Source organism: Eriocheir sinensis, chromosome 27 (genome assembly GCF_024679095.1).
Source record: "Eriocheir sinensis breed Jianghai 21 chromosome 27, ASM2467909v1, whole genome shotgun sequence".
Classification (NCBI taxonomy): Eukaryota; Metazoa; Arthropoda; class Malacostraca; order Decapoda; family Varunidae; genus Eriocheir; species Eriocheir sinensis.
The window spans coordinates 2,898,579-2,912,758 of NC_066535.1; the positions used below are offsets into that span (position 1 = coordinate 2,898,579).

At 39.4% G+C, this 14,180-nt stretch overlaps 1 protein-coding gene across 2 annotated transcripts in view; it reads right to left on the reverse strand.

Annotated features, from left to right (window-relative positions):
• The window catches only part of LOC127003987 (AP-3 complex subunit delta-1-like), a 96,148-nt gene that overhangs the window by 13,541 nt on the left and 68,427 nt on the right, over window positions 1–14,180 (reverse strand). For both annotated transcript variants that reach the window (XM_050871072.1, XM_050871071.1), the window contains exons 16-23: window positions 12,577–12,718; window positions 11,962–12,080; window positions 11,709–11,842; window positions 8,035–8,344; window positions 7,696–7,821; window positions 2,763–2,996; window positions 2,232–2,369; window positions 1,951–2,082 (exon numbers count right to left, since the gene is read on the reverse strand). In XM_050871072.1, the coding sequence (XP_050727029.1) occupies window positions 1,951–2,082; window positions 2,232–2,369; window positions 2,763–2,996; window positions 7,696–7,821; window positions 8,035–8,344; window positions 11,709–11,842; window positions 11,962–12,080; window positions 12,577–12,718 (1,335 nt within the window). The remainder of the gene's footprint in view (window positions 1–1,950; window positions 2,083–2,231; window positions 2,370–2,762; window positions 2,997–7,695; window positions 7,822–8,034; window positions 8,345–11,708; window positions 11,843–11,961; window positions 12,081–12,576; window positions 12,719–14,180) is intronic.

Consider the following 14,180-nt stretch of genomic DNA (forward strand, 5'->3'; position numbering starts at 1 on the left):
TATGGCACTGTAAGAAGGCATGAATATATTCCAAGTACTTACATTCAATTCATATGGCCACTATACCTTGTTTATTACTTTTCTATATACAACCATACCTCTGTTTACGAGCTTAATTCGTTCCGGAATTTTACTCACAAACCAAATAACTCATAAACCAAAATGAGAACATACTGTAGTGCTGAAAACACAAAGTTCACACACTAGAACACAAATGCAAGCAGACATGAGCGCACGAGTGCTACCTCTGCGAGTGTAAAAGACTGAGACCCCATTCCCATTGTTTTCCGCTCTGAGCGCTCTTGTTTTGCAGTGAAGAAACAGAACCCACACTCGCGTCAAGTCATCGCTCATAAACCAAGGCATTTATTGTGATTTTTTTTTGCTCGTAAATTAACACTCATAAAATTAGGCACTCATAAACTGAGGTATTACTATACATGCCTTGATCTGTATCATATATAATATACGTAGAAAATTACTGCTGCTGGCACCTCAGCCATGCATCCCTGAGTGGCAGTGCTGCCACCCAGGAAGACAGCAAGAATAGAGGCAAGCAGGAAGAAAGCCCAGCAGGATGAAGTGGACAGATTGGTGTACCTGTTACTGAGACCAGGAAAAGACCACAAAAGCAGTGCAGTGTGTCACAGACAGGACAAAGTGAAGTAGTCATGGAAATATTGCCCCTCATGCCCTGTTGCACCTGGTTTGGTTGCTCTGAGGAACACTTCAAGTCAAGATTTATCATTATTATCTCATTCTTAAAGTTCTCTATGTTCCTCTTGGTGCTTGGTCTGTAAATGACTGTGCAAGTTGCTTGTTCCACAGCCTTTTCATGAGGTAGCTTTTGCACATATTAAGCTGGTGTCACACTGGGCTTTTTTCTTCCAACCATGTTGGCAGTAGGTGCAACGAATGGATGTGACAAGGCAAAGAGTGAAAAGATCAGCATGACAAACCAGTGGGTAGGCTGTTTAGGGAGCACAGCAAGGATGAGAGCAAGTAAATATGATGTAGTATGAGAAGTGAGGAAGTGTGTGGCCGTCCCGAGCATATTGTATGGAATGGATGTAATTGCGTGGATTGAAAGTGTGATAGAAGAACTGGAAGTAGGACAGAATAAGATAGCAAGAATGGCACTGAATGCACCAAGGTTTGCAGCCGTAGAGGCTCTTAGAAGTGACATGGGATGCAGTAGTTTTAGGGAAAGACACATGAAAGCAACATTGAGGTATAAAGTGAGATTGGAGCAAATGGAGGATACAAGGCTAGCATGAAAAGTATACCTATGGAATCTTAGGAATAGTAAATGGGCAATGAGATGTGGACAAATGATAGACATAAATAGTATGCTAAATAGGTGGGTGCATCAACCTGCTGAGGCTAGGCAGAATGTGTCTGAATGGAAAATAACAAACAGGAATGGAGAGGGGTTTGAATGGGATGTTAGAAAGTTGAAGAATGTAACAGATAAAGCTGTGAAAGAGGATGCACTGAACAAGTGGAAGAATGAGATGGAGAGAAAAGAAACCCTTGACTGGTATAAGGAGATAAAGGCCCCAAAGTATGAGTGGTATGAGGGAAGCCTCGGATGTGATCTTTTTTTCCGAGCTAGGGCACAGTGTTTGAATGTGAATGCAAAGTCTCTCTCTCTCTGTTTGTTTGTCAGTCTGTCTGTCTGTCTCTCCAGCTGAAATGCACAGTGTCTGTATTCAATATATCCACATAACATCCGCATCCATGGTTGTGGATGCAGATACGGATGAAAAATATTATATGGATATCAGCGGAACCAAATGCAGATTCGGATATCCAGTCCACCTCTAGTAGTCCCATTGTTATGCAATAAAAAAAAAAAAAAAAAAAAAAAAAAACACCAAAATCAAATTGACTTAATATTTATGTTTTGAAAAAACTTTGGTTTAATTTTTCAAAGATTGGCAACTTTACCTGAGAATAGGAAATAAAACCCCTGAGTTTGTGAGGAATGGTAACGTCCTCTGCAGTGAGGGTCAGTTGAGCCTCTCTGCTCTCCTCTGAATTTAGGCTCCATGGAAAGCTGATGACATCTGATTGAAGATCCTGAAAAGAAATAACATTTTTCTACCACAATTCTTAAAAGCATATGAATAGTGAACACTAAAATAGCTGCAAAAAATGTAACATGAAATATACATACTCCTTGCAGTCACTGTTAGCTTGGGAAGACAAGAGATACAGCAGCACCTTACCATGCGGACCACCTTCATAGTGCTGGAGTCAGGAAGGTTAAGCCGAAGGTTACTGATGGTCTTTGGTGAAAGATTGACAAACTTAATGGACACTAGAATTTCACTCATGATCCCATCCATGGCTGCTGTTGTGTACATCTGTAGTAAGAGGAACTATAATCAACCAACATGCTCAGAATATCATATCATCACATGAGCAAAAGTATACAGAAAATCTGCTTTTGAGAGTTAAAGAAGTTTGCTATTGGCCATGTTAAAAAACTATCCCTGTAATTTTCCCTACCTTTTTTTCAGATGAAATAATATTTCAAATAACATTGCAAATAAGCAATGACTCCTCACTTGCAACATTCCTATAGTACTACTTCTACCTACCTATCTTTATCATCTCTCTCAGCAAGGATGGTAGTGGTAATGAGTTCCCAAGAAGAAATGTTTACATGATACAGCTGAGAGGTGGGTGAAGTTAAACAGACACTTTCAGGTTTACAAGCAGTTCAGAAACTCTTCCTTAAGTTTGACTCTACTCACCATCCTCAAAACAGAGTCCTCAGCTAATAATCTAATGAAAGGCAAGGGTTGTGTCCTTTCTGGTTCCTGAGACACAGTTCCATTGGTCTCCTCATATTCTTCCCTGTTCCGGCTGGATACTTCTGCTTCTTCCTGTATTCCTTCCCGACTTTCCTTCTTTTTGCTTCTCTTTTCTGATTTATCTTTTTCCTTTTTAGTTTTCTTTTCCTTTCCTTTTGATTTCTTAGGTTTTGCCTGTGAAAGAAACTTTCTGTAAGATTATAACTAATAAATGTGAGTATAAAACAAACATACTACAGGTAACTCTCGATTTACGCGAGTGTAGCGTTCTTGAAGAGGTCGCGTAATTCAAAAACAATGTAAATCAAACAAGAGGTAGGTTTCAGTCGAAAAATAAATACCGTAATTTTCGGCGTATAGCGCGCATTTTTTCACATAAAAAATGCCTGAAAATTTAGCCCTGCGCGTTATACGCTGAATGTACAAATTTTTAATGATTTTTTTTCTTCTTTGGGATGTTTTTAAGGGTCTGTTTTTCGTCTTATCCAATAACAACGTCAAACTTACCTTTATTATTGTTTATAATCCTTCATAGTCCGTAGCTGTCCTATAATATGTTACCATAGAATACAGGGCGATCTAATAACTACTATACAAAGACTAAATCGGTGGAAGATTGTCCATGCCTTGCTGTTATCCCGTTTTTCCGTCGGGCGCCATTTGTATGATCTTGATCTTGATGTCACAGGTGGCTTAAGATTGTATGACTAAGGAGCAGTACAAGCTACATAAAAAATCATATTGGAAAAAAATGTCCATGTGTTCATTATTAATTATTAATATTAGTGAGAATAATGGGGTGAATATGATATCAGAAACTGTACATCATGAGTCTTGTACGAGGAGTTATTTCACGCAATCCCAGCCTGGCCGCCATTTGCATTGTTTACAAACCACACAACCACACCCACACAACAAACAGCTGCATGCCTCGTGTCACCAGAACCGAGATATCCACTCGGGCACTCATTCTCAGCCTCTCTCGTGTATGGAAGAAATGAGGGACACCATGAGGGGCTGGCTAGTATTGGTACCGGTACCAAGCAGTCTGGTACCGGTACCGTACCGTATTGCTGGTACCGTTAGTACCGGTACCTGCCCACCCCTATTGTTGAGTAGCGTGGCAGCGTAGGTACTGTATTGTTGTTCAGTGGCGCGCGGGAAGAACTGAGCTCAGCTGTGTGGCCGTGTGAGTCCAGTTGCGTGAGACATCTGGTGGCCACTCCATAAAATATCGCGTATAAGTGAAAAAAAACGCCTAAATTAAACATTTATTTGGATTTTGGACCCCACGTTATTTAAAAAACGCGTAAACCAAACTCGCGTAAATCGAGAGGTACCTGTACATTTATACTTTTTTCCCACCAAAGGAAGCAATTAAGGGCAAACCAGTGAGAAAAAGAACCCACAAAAATAGTGCTCTCAAAAAGAAAAAGTGGTAGAGCAGTCTATTAGATTGTAAAAAATAAAATAAAAAGTTTGAGAAGTGTTTTGGTCCCCCCCCCTTAAAATAGTTCAAGAGATAGGAAGGTGGAAATACAGAAGAAGGAAGACCGTTTCAGGGTCCACCAGTGAAGGGGATGAAAAGAATGAAGATGCTGGTTAACTCTTGCATAAGGGACTTAGGGTCGCTTTCACAGTCGTCTGGTACGCACCCTAACCAAAGGCCCTACCATTCTGGTAACAGGCATTACCATCACCTCGATCCGCTTTCACAGTCGCTGTTTTCGTGGTATCGGTGACTACCAGTGTGGTAACGATCATGACAAGACGAAGGCGCGTGATTCGGCAGTGTTGGTATGCCGAAGTGGCGGGAAATGTCAACATTACATCAGCTGAGCGGAGGATTATGAAGGAGTAACATAAAAAATAAACGTACAAAAAGTAAACGTGAAGAATAAATATAAAGAGTAACTGTGAAGGATAAATATGATGAAAAAATGTGGTGCGTCTCCCTGATACACCGCTCAAATCTGCTGATGGCATAATATTTCCTAGGTGGAAAAGGTGAAATAATGGTGAGAAGTATTAATTAAAGTTCTCTTATATTGGCAGATGTCAGCAAGACAGACTCTTCACCTATATCAATTCCATTTGTTCATCATTCACACTTATTTATCAGACTTCACATTTATTCTTTACTTGATAGGGCTGATTTCATTATATATATGCCCTATGCAAACATATTAGGCTAACTAGAATAATATGAGTTTGACAAAGAAGGCATAACAGGTGAATAATGGTGACAAGTATTAAAGTCTTTCCTTCTTCTTTGTTGTGTACTTTTGCAACAATAAACCATCAATCAATCAAACTGAAATTCTCAGCAGGACGTTTACTGGTCAGCAGGTGAAGTGAGTTCATGTCATTCAAATTCTTCTAAATTTTTTCTCATATTACCATTGAAGCCGTGCAACGTGTTGCTGTATTGTTTAATATTTTTTCACATCTATTTAAAGAAATAATATAACTATTTGAGAGCAAGAATTTGTATTATTTGCTAATTAATGTCATTGGTAAGCTCCATTGGGGAGCCCCGGCGGCTACCAGAGCTCCGTTAACAGAGGGTCCAATCTCTGGTACTGATGCAAACAAACAGCGGCGCGAAAGACGACTGTGAAAGTGGATTTCTTGTTGGTAGCGGCGATCGCTCCTTATTGGTAACGATCAAAACAAACAAACATGACTGTGAAAGTGGCCCTTAGACAGCATAGGGGTGAGATAAAGCAGAAAGTCTTTTACAGTGTGGCTGCAGGAGGGGTGGTGGCATGTAATTATCAAGTTCATGAGTTAGCATGAAAATAGTGATAAAAATAGATGGAACACTGCAATGAAAATCAAAAGGTAGAAGAGACTCTGTGAGAGTAGGGGAGCTGATGAGGCAAAAAGCCTTAGATTCTACTGCCCAAAAGGGCAGTATGCATAAGATGCATACTCCATACAGTGGCAGGCAAGGTCCTTGTATATGGTTAGTGACTGAGAGGGTGAAAAAAAATTGCAGGGAATGATACAAAATGCCTAACCTCAAAGAAGCTGATTTACCAATGGTGAGTTATAAAGTTTCAAGTTAAGATTTTCAATTAAAGAAAGGCTGAGAATGTTTAATGTGAGTTTTATTGAAGAATGGGAGATTGGTCCGTTAGTGTTGAAAGTCCGTTATAAGCAGCAAAAATAAAATAAAAATAATAAAAACGTAAAATAATGACAACGAACCTCATAAACGTATGTATTTATATATACTTTATTGTGTAGGTTGTGGGCACGTTGTCTGTATAACCACACAGCACACTTGGCGATGGACTGCGAAGCACTGAGGCTGCCAGGCTGGCTGGCAGTGGGGCCATGCTAGGGGGCCGTATTGTGACGGGTATGAGTAAAATTTTACAAGTGCGCCAACCCCACACTTTCAGACGAAACTTTTTAGGGGTAGTTTTCGATGAGTTATGAAATAATCTGTTAACTGTTTTTATTACAAATCATTAAATGATTGACTTTTCAATGCCTGTGCTACACCCGCCGCACCCTGCAGCTGCAGCCGCAAAATAACTCGCAAAGAGAGATGTTCAACTTGCTTACAGTTTCTACATTTTGCTCACCACTAACAAAGATCACAGGTGGACAAACTAGAACAAAACCAGGCATATTAATACTTTTCCTGCCGTGTATTCCCCCAGTGCGCAAGCGTGGTGGACGGCAGTGACTTATTTCTGCGAGGAGGTATTTCTCGTAACACCGGCCCGTGCCGCCACCATGTCCCATTCTCCGCAACGTGTTTCCGCCGCCCCACACCCCATACTACCCCATGTTGTGTATTTGCTTGCTCCACACCTCGTGCCGAATAAATTTACTAACCAAACACAACGTAACCCGACTTACCTAACTGGGGGCGTAGCCCCCCTCAACCCCCTTAATTTGTGTCAGTACCAATACTCACACACACCTGGCTATTTTCCATTACATTTACGTCCTGCTGGATTGATGCATAAGACTTTCTTCTGGTAAAAATATGTTCTTCATTTGAATGGAAACCACAAAGAGGAAAATATTTCATCAGGTGGGCTGAAAAGAGTACGGTAACCAAAGGATGGGGCAGCAGATAAAGGGAGGAGGCTCAGGTGGCCGGCAGAAGCTATTGTAGATACCAGAAGTGGGTGGTTCAAAACCTATTCTCGGTCGGTCTCTGTGGATTTCTGACCCTTCGACATTGTCCGTTATATCCGAAATCCGTTTTAAGCGAGGGTCCGTTATATCGAGGGTTTACTGTATATTGTGTGTGTGTGTGTGTGTGTGTGTGTGTACACACACACACACACACACACGTTTGTATGACATGAATTACCGCATCGCCACTTGTGTTGCTGACGTTGACAACGCTGCTGTCTCTCCTGTCTCCATGGCAACAAGTCCCCCCACCCATCCTGCCCTATCCCCTTACCCTCCCTCCCACACTGACAGAGGAGCTTCCATTCACGCTAAAATACGCAATTACACGAAAACAATGAGACCTATTACAACTTTATTTTGCAAGTAAATGCAATGTCATCCTCCTAAGACACTGGAATGCTTTCTTTATTGATACTGTAACCGCGACCTTTTTTAATACTGCTGAACCACAAGGATAGCTCGCCACAGCCCAGTAGAAGTTTACTGGTTAATGAGTGAAAATAAGGTCAAAATAGAGGTTTCGTCCAATTTTTGTACCCATTATAACTTTCCCTAAATACTTATGAATTTACATCTAATGAATTCACATCTAAGGAGTTTTTTGTAATACCTATTACTTGTTAGATATGAGATCTTACTGTACACACTATTCATTGTCTAGGAGTTGTTGGAATAAACATGGAAAAAACAAAAGTATGTTATAACTTACCTTCTCTGTTTTTGCAGTCTGTGCTACACCACTCTCCAGCTCCACATCTTGCTCCTCCTTCCCTGCTGGCACTTCAGGTGCACCAGGCTCTTCTCTAGACAACCAGAAATCCAGATCATCTGCCATCTGTAAAGAAAACACTCAAAATCTAAACAGCATTCTCAAATTTCAATTTTTACCAGTACTCAAAGGCTACTATTGGATGAAGGTATCAGAATATCACTGAAATATAGTCAACAAACCTGAGGAGGAAAACAATATACAAAAATCAAATCCCCATGACCGATACGATATCAAATACTGATGGAAACGATGCAGAAGAACACTGACATTACTGACCTTCTCTTTGCTACTGTCACTAATTCCATTCATATGGGTATCTGCTTCTGGAGTCTCTAGTGTTTTTTCTTGGGACTGATCAACTAAGCCTAAAATGAGATTATCTTCTCCCTTGGACGTTTTTTTCTTTCTCTTTTCTTCTTTTTTAGCCTTTTTAGACTTCTCTTTTTTATCCTTTTTCTCTTTTTTACTTCTTGTCTTCTTCTGGCCTGCAGTCTCAGAAGACAAGGTTACTACTTCCTCAGCTGCTCTTTGAGGCTTTGCTTCATAGTGACTTCTGGTTGGCAGAACCTCATTTGGAGCCAATGGCCTGAGAAAAGATTATTGTTTTACCATCAATGCTCATTAATATAGAGGAGGGATATTTTTATTTGAATACCTAATCAATTTATATTGAGACCCTAAAATGTTAAATAATGATAAAAGACTAAGGTGCATATTCTTTAAGTCAGAAAACCATAATAAAAAAGGTCCACATTTCTTAATGAGGGAAATTATAGTCCTGAAGTAACAACCATCTGAACTCTGAGTCCAGGATATTGTACAGAAAAATAATTTACAGATTAAAGAACTTCTGATATAATGTTTACTTGATTCATGTCATGTGGCATTAAAAGAGGTCATATTTCAACTACTAGGCACCGAAACTGATAGGACATCAGCATTATCCTGCCAACTCTGTCATATGCATCAGAGACATGGACATGGAATGCAGCACAGCAATTGAGAATATGTGCAGTGGAAATAAGTTATATAAGAGGTGCACATGGTGTTTCAGGATGGGATGGAAAAGTTATGAAAGCATGTATGAGCAGTTTGATATGGGTGTGACAGCGAAAGGAGTGGGGTTTGGAGTGGTGGAGTGGGTGAAGTGTGGTTCTTTGAGATGGTTTGGACACGTGATGAGAATGGGGGAGAATTAATTTGTGAGGAGAGTGTTTGAGGGAAGGATTGAGGGGAAGACCACCTGTGAAGTGGATCAACAGGGTGAGTGAAAATTGGAGTGAGAGAGTTGGAAGTAGCAGGATTGAGTGTGCTGAGAGGGAGTGCCAGAACAAGGAGAGATGGAGACACTTCTGCCATGGCCACCCCCTGGAGGGAAATTCCCGCGAGGGAGCAGGGCGTCATAGATATAGATAGATAGACATCAGTATTTCCAAGACTAGAAACAAATTAAAAACTGTACTTTTACAAAACAGCTATGTTAACTTCCAAAATTTTGGTCTTTCATAACTATTATCATCCAAATTAGAATCAGAGGAAACCTTTTTCCCATCACTATGTACAGTAGAATGTTGATTTTTTATCTAAATAAAGTAATGAGAGGGTCATTGCAACACACAGACATAGGTACACAAGCACTTCACATGCTGGCTTTCATTCGACACTTGCCTTGAGCTTTCATTTTCCACACAAATAAATTTTTCATTATTTCATGCCATCAAAATAATTTCCATCCACATTTTAGTTTTCATTGGCAGATGGTGAACCTTATCCAGTGATATCATTGTCCATGTCAGTGTTTGGTGTAGAGTCTGGCCATGCTTTGTTGCTTGATAATGTATTATACACTTGACATGAGAAGAGTTAATGTGAGACATACTGATTTGAGAGAATCAATAGCTCAGAGGGTGAAGAAGCGCTAAAAGAGGGTGCTGATCACATGAAGAGAATGGATGTAAAAGTTGTGAAAAAAGTGTATATCAGTGAACTGGACTGCAGGAGTTGATGTGGAATGCCTAGGAGATGGTATATGGTAAATAAATGCAAAGAAACATGGAAGTGAGAGAAATGGTGCATATCAGAATGGAGTGGAAGAAATTTACAAGGTTGAAGATTTGACTGGAGGAACACATTATTTTTTATGAATGTATGAAAGTCAGTCAATATGGCCCTCAACCATGAATATATATGTGAAGGGACTCAATAAAACTGGAATAAAACTAATGGAGGGGACATGTGAATTTAGTTGGCTTGATTGGAGGGTAAGTGGGAATGTGACCTACTTGAGTGGACAATCTTTCCTTAGTCTATTTCATGAGTTATTATTATATTTTTTACAGTAAAGGAAGCAGATCAAGGGCAAAAATAAATAAAAACAAAGTCTCCTAGTATTGCTCCTATAAAAGAAAGTAGAGAAGAGTGACCTAGAGAGGTCAATTTCAGATGGAGTGTGGCATTATGGACCTACCTACTTTCATCCTTTGTTGCAGATGGAAATGGGACCTTGCTAATATTTGTATGTAAGTACAATGTTCCCTTGTTTTATGAAGGAGTTATGTTCTTGACATCCCCGCGAATGGCCAAAACCACAAATACTTGTGCCGCTTCTACGCTTGTCCACTATTACTATTAATTCTGTCAAGGTTAACACTTTTCTACTTCTAGTGAACACCTTGTCTTTAATGTGGCTGAACTATGTCTGGGAGCCATGTGGAGAGCTTGTGATGAGACAATGAAAATACTAATTGCAACACTAATGACTGAGTAAGACAACATGTGACTGAGGAGTGAGGCAGCAGCAGTGGTGGCATTGTTTACATTGCTACCAAACGGGTGATGGGAATTTTAAATCTACGTGTATGTTTAACCCTTTCCTTGAGCGCAGGACAGGACGTGACTATCCCCTCAGGCGCAGCCAGGCAGCCCAAATGGGGGTCTCTTTTAACCTCTGTAACTCAAAAACTATTCATCACAGCTAAAACCCAAAAGCACCATTGGAAAAAGGAGGTCCAGATCTATAGGAGTCGGTTATGTATGCCTCTCTTGCGAACGTACATGCACGTTCAGGGAGTGTTGAATGTTAACACTAACGTCGGTGCGTACGGGATGATCAGCCATATTGAGGGAACTGCGGACTTCAGATTCTGGCAAGGGAGTATTGCCAACTGCAATATTTACAACTATTTGGTCAAAGAATCAGTCAGGTGATAGGTGAAGCTATGCAAAAATGCCACTATATTGGGCAAGAACATCCACCAGTTACTCGTCCGTAGATATGCAGCGCTGGGCTGATATGATTTTCCACCAAATTTAGTGAAGAACCCACTCAATTGGCAATCCTGTGTTGTGAGAATTAGTATTGGAACGCTTTTATATGCTGGAGATTTGAGTGCGGGTGGAGCTCGCAGCGATTGTTTAGCACCACCAGCAAATACGCCTAACGCTCGCTGCGAGCGTTTAGCAATGAAAGGGTTAAGAATACTTCACATTTAAATTTTTTTAGAATAACCCCCAAATAATCAAATCCTCAAATAAAATAAGGGAGCAGAATGAATACATGTTGAGTTGTGTAACTGTATTCCTATTACACTCTGCTAAAGTGACACGAGGAAGATTTAAGAAGGGAGTTTTGTAGATGACAAGAATCTACCAAAATTAGGTAATGTAATGATGATGGGATTTGGCCAGATGTTTGTGGGAAGGAGTATGTGATAGAGGAGGGAATGCAGAAATACCAGGCACCAAAGACTGATCCCTTTAATTTGATACATTCACTCAACTTTTAAAGTGTTCTTGATTGAGAATACCGTCTTAAAACATCGTAAGTCAGTGATAAATCAATATCTTGTATGTATTTTTTTTCAGTTTTTGTTGTACACGAGCAATGTTTAAGTGGAAAAATAGTTTGAATATAATATAATAAGTATATGCAAATTGCACGAATCACATACTCATCCAAGTTAATATCAAGAGCTCTGTGCGGGTCATCCTCTGGCCGTTCATCTGCATCATTGTCATCAGAGTAGTGAGCTCCTTCTGGCATCTCCCCAACATCTCTATTTACAACATGCAATGGAGGTGATTCCTGCAATGAAAGAGGCAATAAAAATTACTTCACTCTCTAATGGGAACAATGTTCCTGTACTCATTAGTTCCAATCCAACAAATAACAACAGCTGCTTGAGTAATGAAGGGATGATTTACCTCATCACTACTGGACACAGCTCGGCCTTTCTTCTTGCTGCGCTTCTTTTGTTTCTTGTGCCTCTTTTTGGAGTCTTGCCAACCATCAACCATTTGGTATTTGTCTAATGATGTCATACCTGATGATTAAAAAAAAAACAAGTTATCTAATTATCATCATCATCAATTACCCCAATTCCTGTTGCCATGGTTGGGAGTTAAGATAAACTCTTTTAAGGCATGCTAAAAATCTAGTAGCAAGAAAGGGTAAAATACACAAAAGTCAAACTCCTGACTTGTCAAGAAAAAAAAAAGGGATACTTAAAATTTAACTTTGCAAGTAGTTTTAGTGGGCACATGAAAATGTGAAAAGGTGGCATAATGAAAGCTGAGTGCTGAAAGTGTTTGTAAGCAGTGAGATAGCTAAGGGATTATTTGTCCCAGCCACTCAATAAAACTGAGTCCAGGGACAAGTGTCAAACATTCATGATGGACATGGAACATTGATACAAAAACAAAAGAGAATGATACCTTGTATATATTACATGGAAAATATATAAAAAAGTATCATTTACAACTTCAAAACTAACAATAATCAGCTAATTTATTTAGTATCAATGGTGTCTAAATATTTACCTTGTATTTTCAGAGGAACATTCATGTAAATATTTTCTATAGGTATTTCATCTGGTCTGACAATCTGTGGTGGCAGTGCATTGGAATGGGACTTCACATAATATGGATTGCTAGCCTGCTCTGCTTTCCTCGCATCTCTTAGCTGGAAAAAAATAAATAAAATAAGTAAAAGAATACACAAAGTTAAAAGAAGACTAAATGAAGCCAGTCCTTCTACACATGGCGACTCCTAAAAACTATCTATTCATAATCTGTTTTTCTTGATCATTTACAAATCTAACCTCTTTCTGAAGATTTTGGATGTAATTGAACTACCAACATGATTGTTTAGACTTTAGAGCATAACACAATCTAAGCTTAGCAAGAACATTATGGGATTAGCAAAGCAAAATCTTGCCATTACACAATCTTTCCACAAAACCATGTTCAAGTAAAAACTGAACAGTGTGTAAATGCTACAAAATGATGGACCTAATAAATGATTTGTGAAATGATTCCAATCTGATTTTTAAGCATTTACCTATATTATCTGCATTTTGTCAAGAAGTCATGCCTGATACATTTCTTAAACTTTACCTTCACACTTTAACTCTTTCATGCACCAAAAGTTTAATAAGTTTCTCTTTCCACTGCGACATCTGTCTGGGGCTCCCTAGGGGGCCTCGCGGAATGGCCTGACCGTGCGGTGAATTTTTTTTTCATCATCAATTTCACCCACGAGTAATTTTTTTTCCTGGCATTATTATATATCGTTGGTTTTGGAAGAGATTATTCTGCCTTATGAAGGAAAAAATATCAAGAAATGCAAATAAATAGCGAAGTTTACCGACTCCGAAAAAAACACTGATTAAAGATAAATAAGAAATGCTTACGTTCACCACCTCGTAGCTCGAAACTTCTTGAGTCGACTTTTTATGATTTATATGCCAATAAAAGGGGATTTTTATGAGGATTCCAATGCTATCATTGGAATTTTCATACGACCAGTAGTTCTTGAGAAAATGGAGGAAAACTATATTTTTCTCTCTATTCTGTTCTCTCCAGTAGAAGAAACAGCTCAAGGACAGCAAACAAAACACAACAGGCAGATCAAGGAGGTCAAAATAGAAGTCAATTTTGTCTGGAATAGAGTTTTGATAATAATAACAAACATGACTATTAGCGCACCTATTTGCTGTCTGGAAGAACTTCGCCAGACACAATAATAATCATAGTAAACACCACTGAGTTTCTCTAACACTCTCTGCTGGAGTTTTTTCACTTTTTCCATCATCACCATCACTTTCAAAAGAATCATCATCATGCTCTGTACAAATGAGTCTCAAAATCTCTTCACTTGATAATTTCTTAGCCATACTTTCCAATAGTAACAGTTACTGGTCCCAGCGAATATATAACAAAATATTGTATCATGGCATGAACACTTACATCGGAAGTAGGAATAAATTTCACCAATTTCGTCTGACAACTGTAATCTAGGCTTGCCAGACTGCGGACACAATTTAACCCTTTCATTGCTAATCGCTTGCAACGAGACTATCCCCCCAGGCGCACTCGGGCAGCCCAGCAGGGGGAGGGGGATCTCTTTTAACCACTGTATCTCA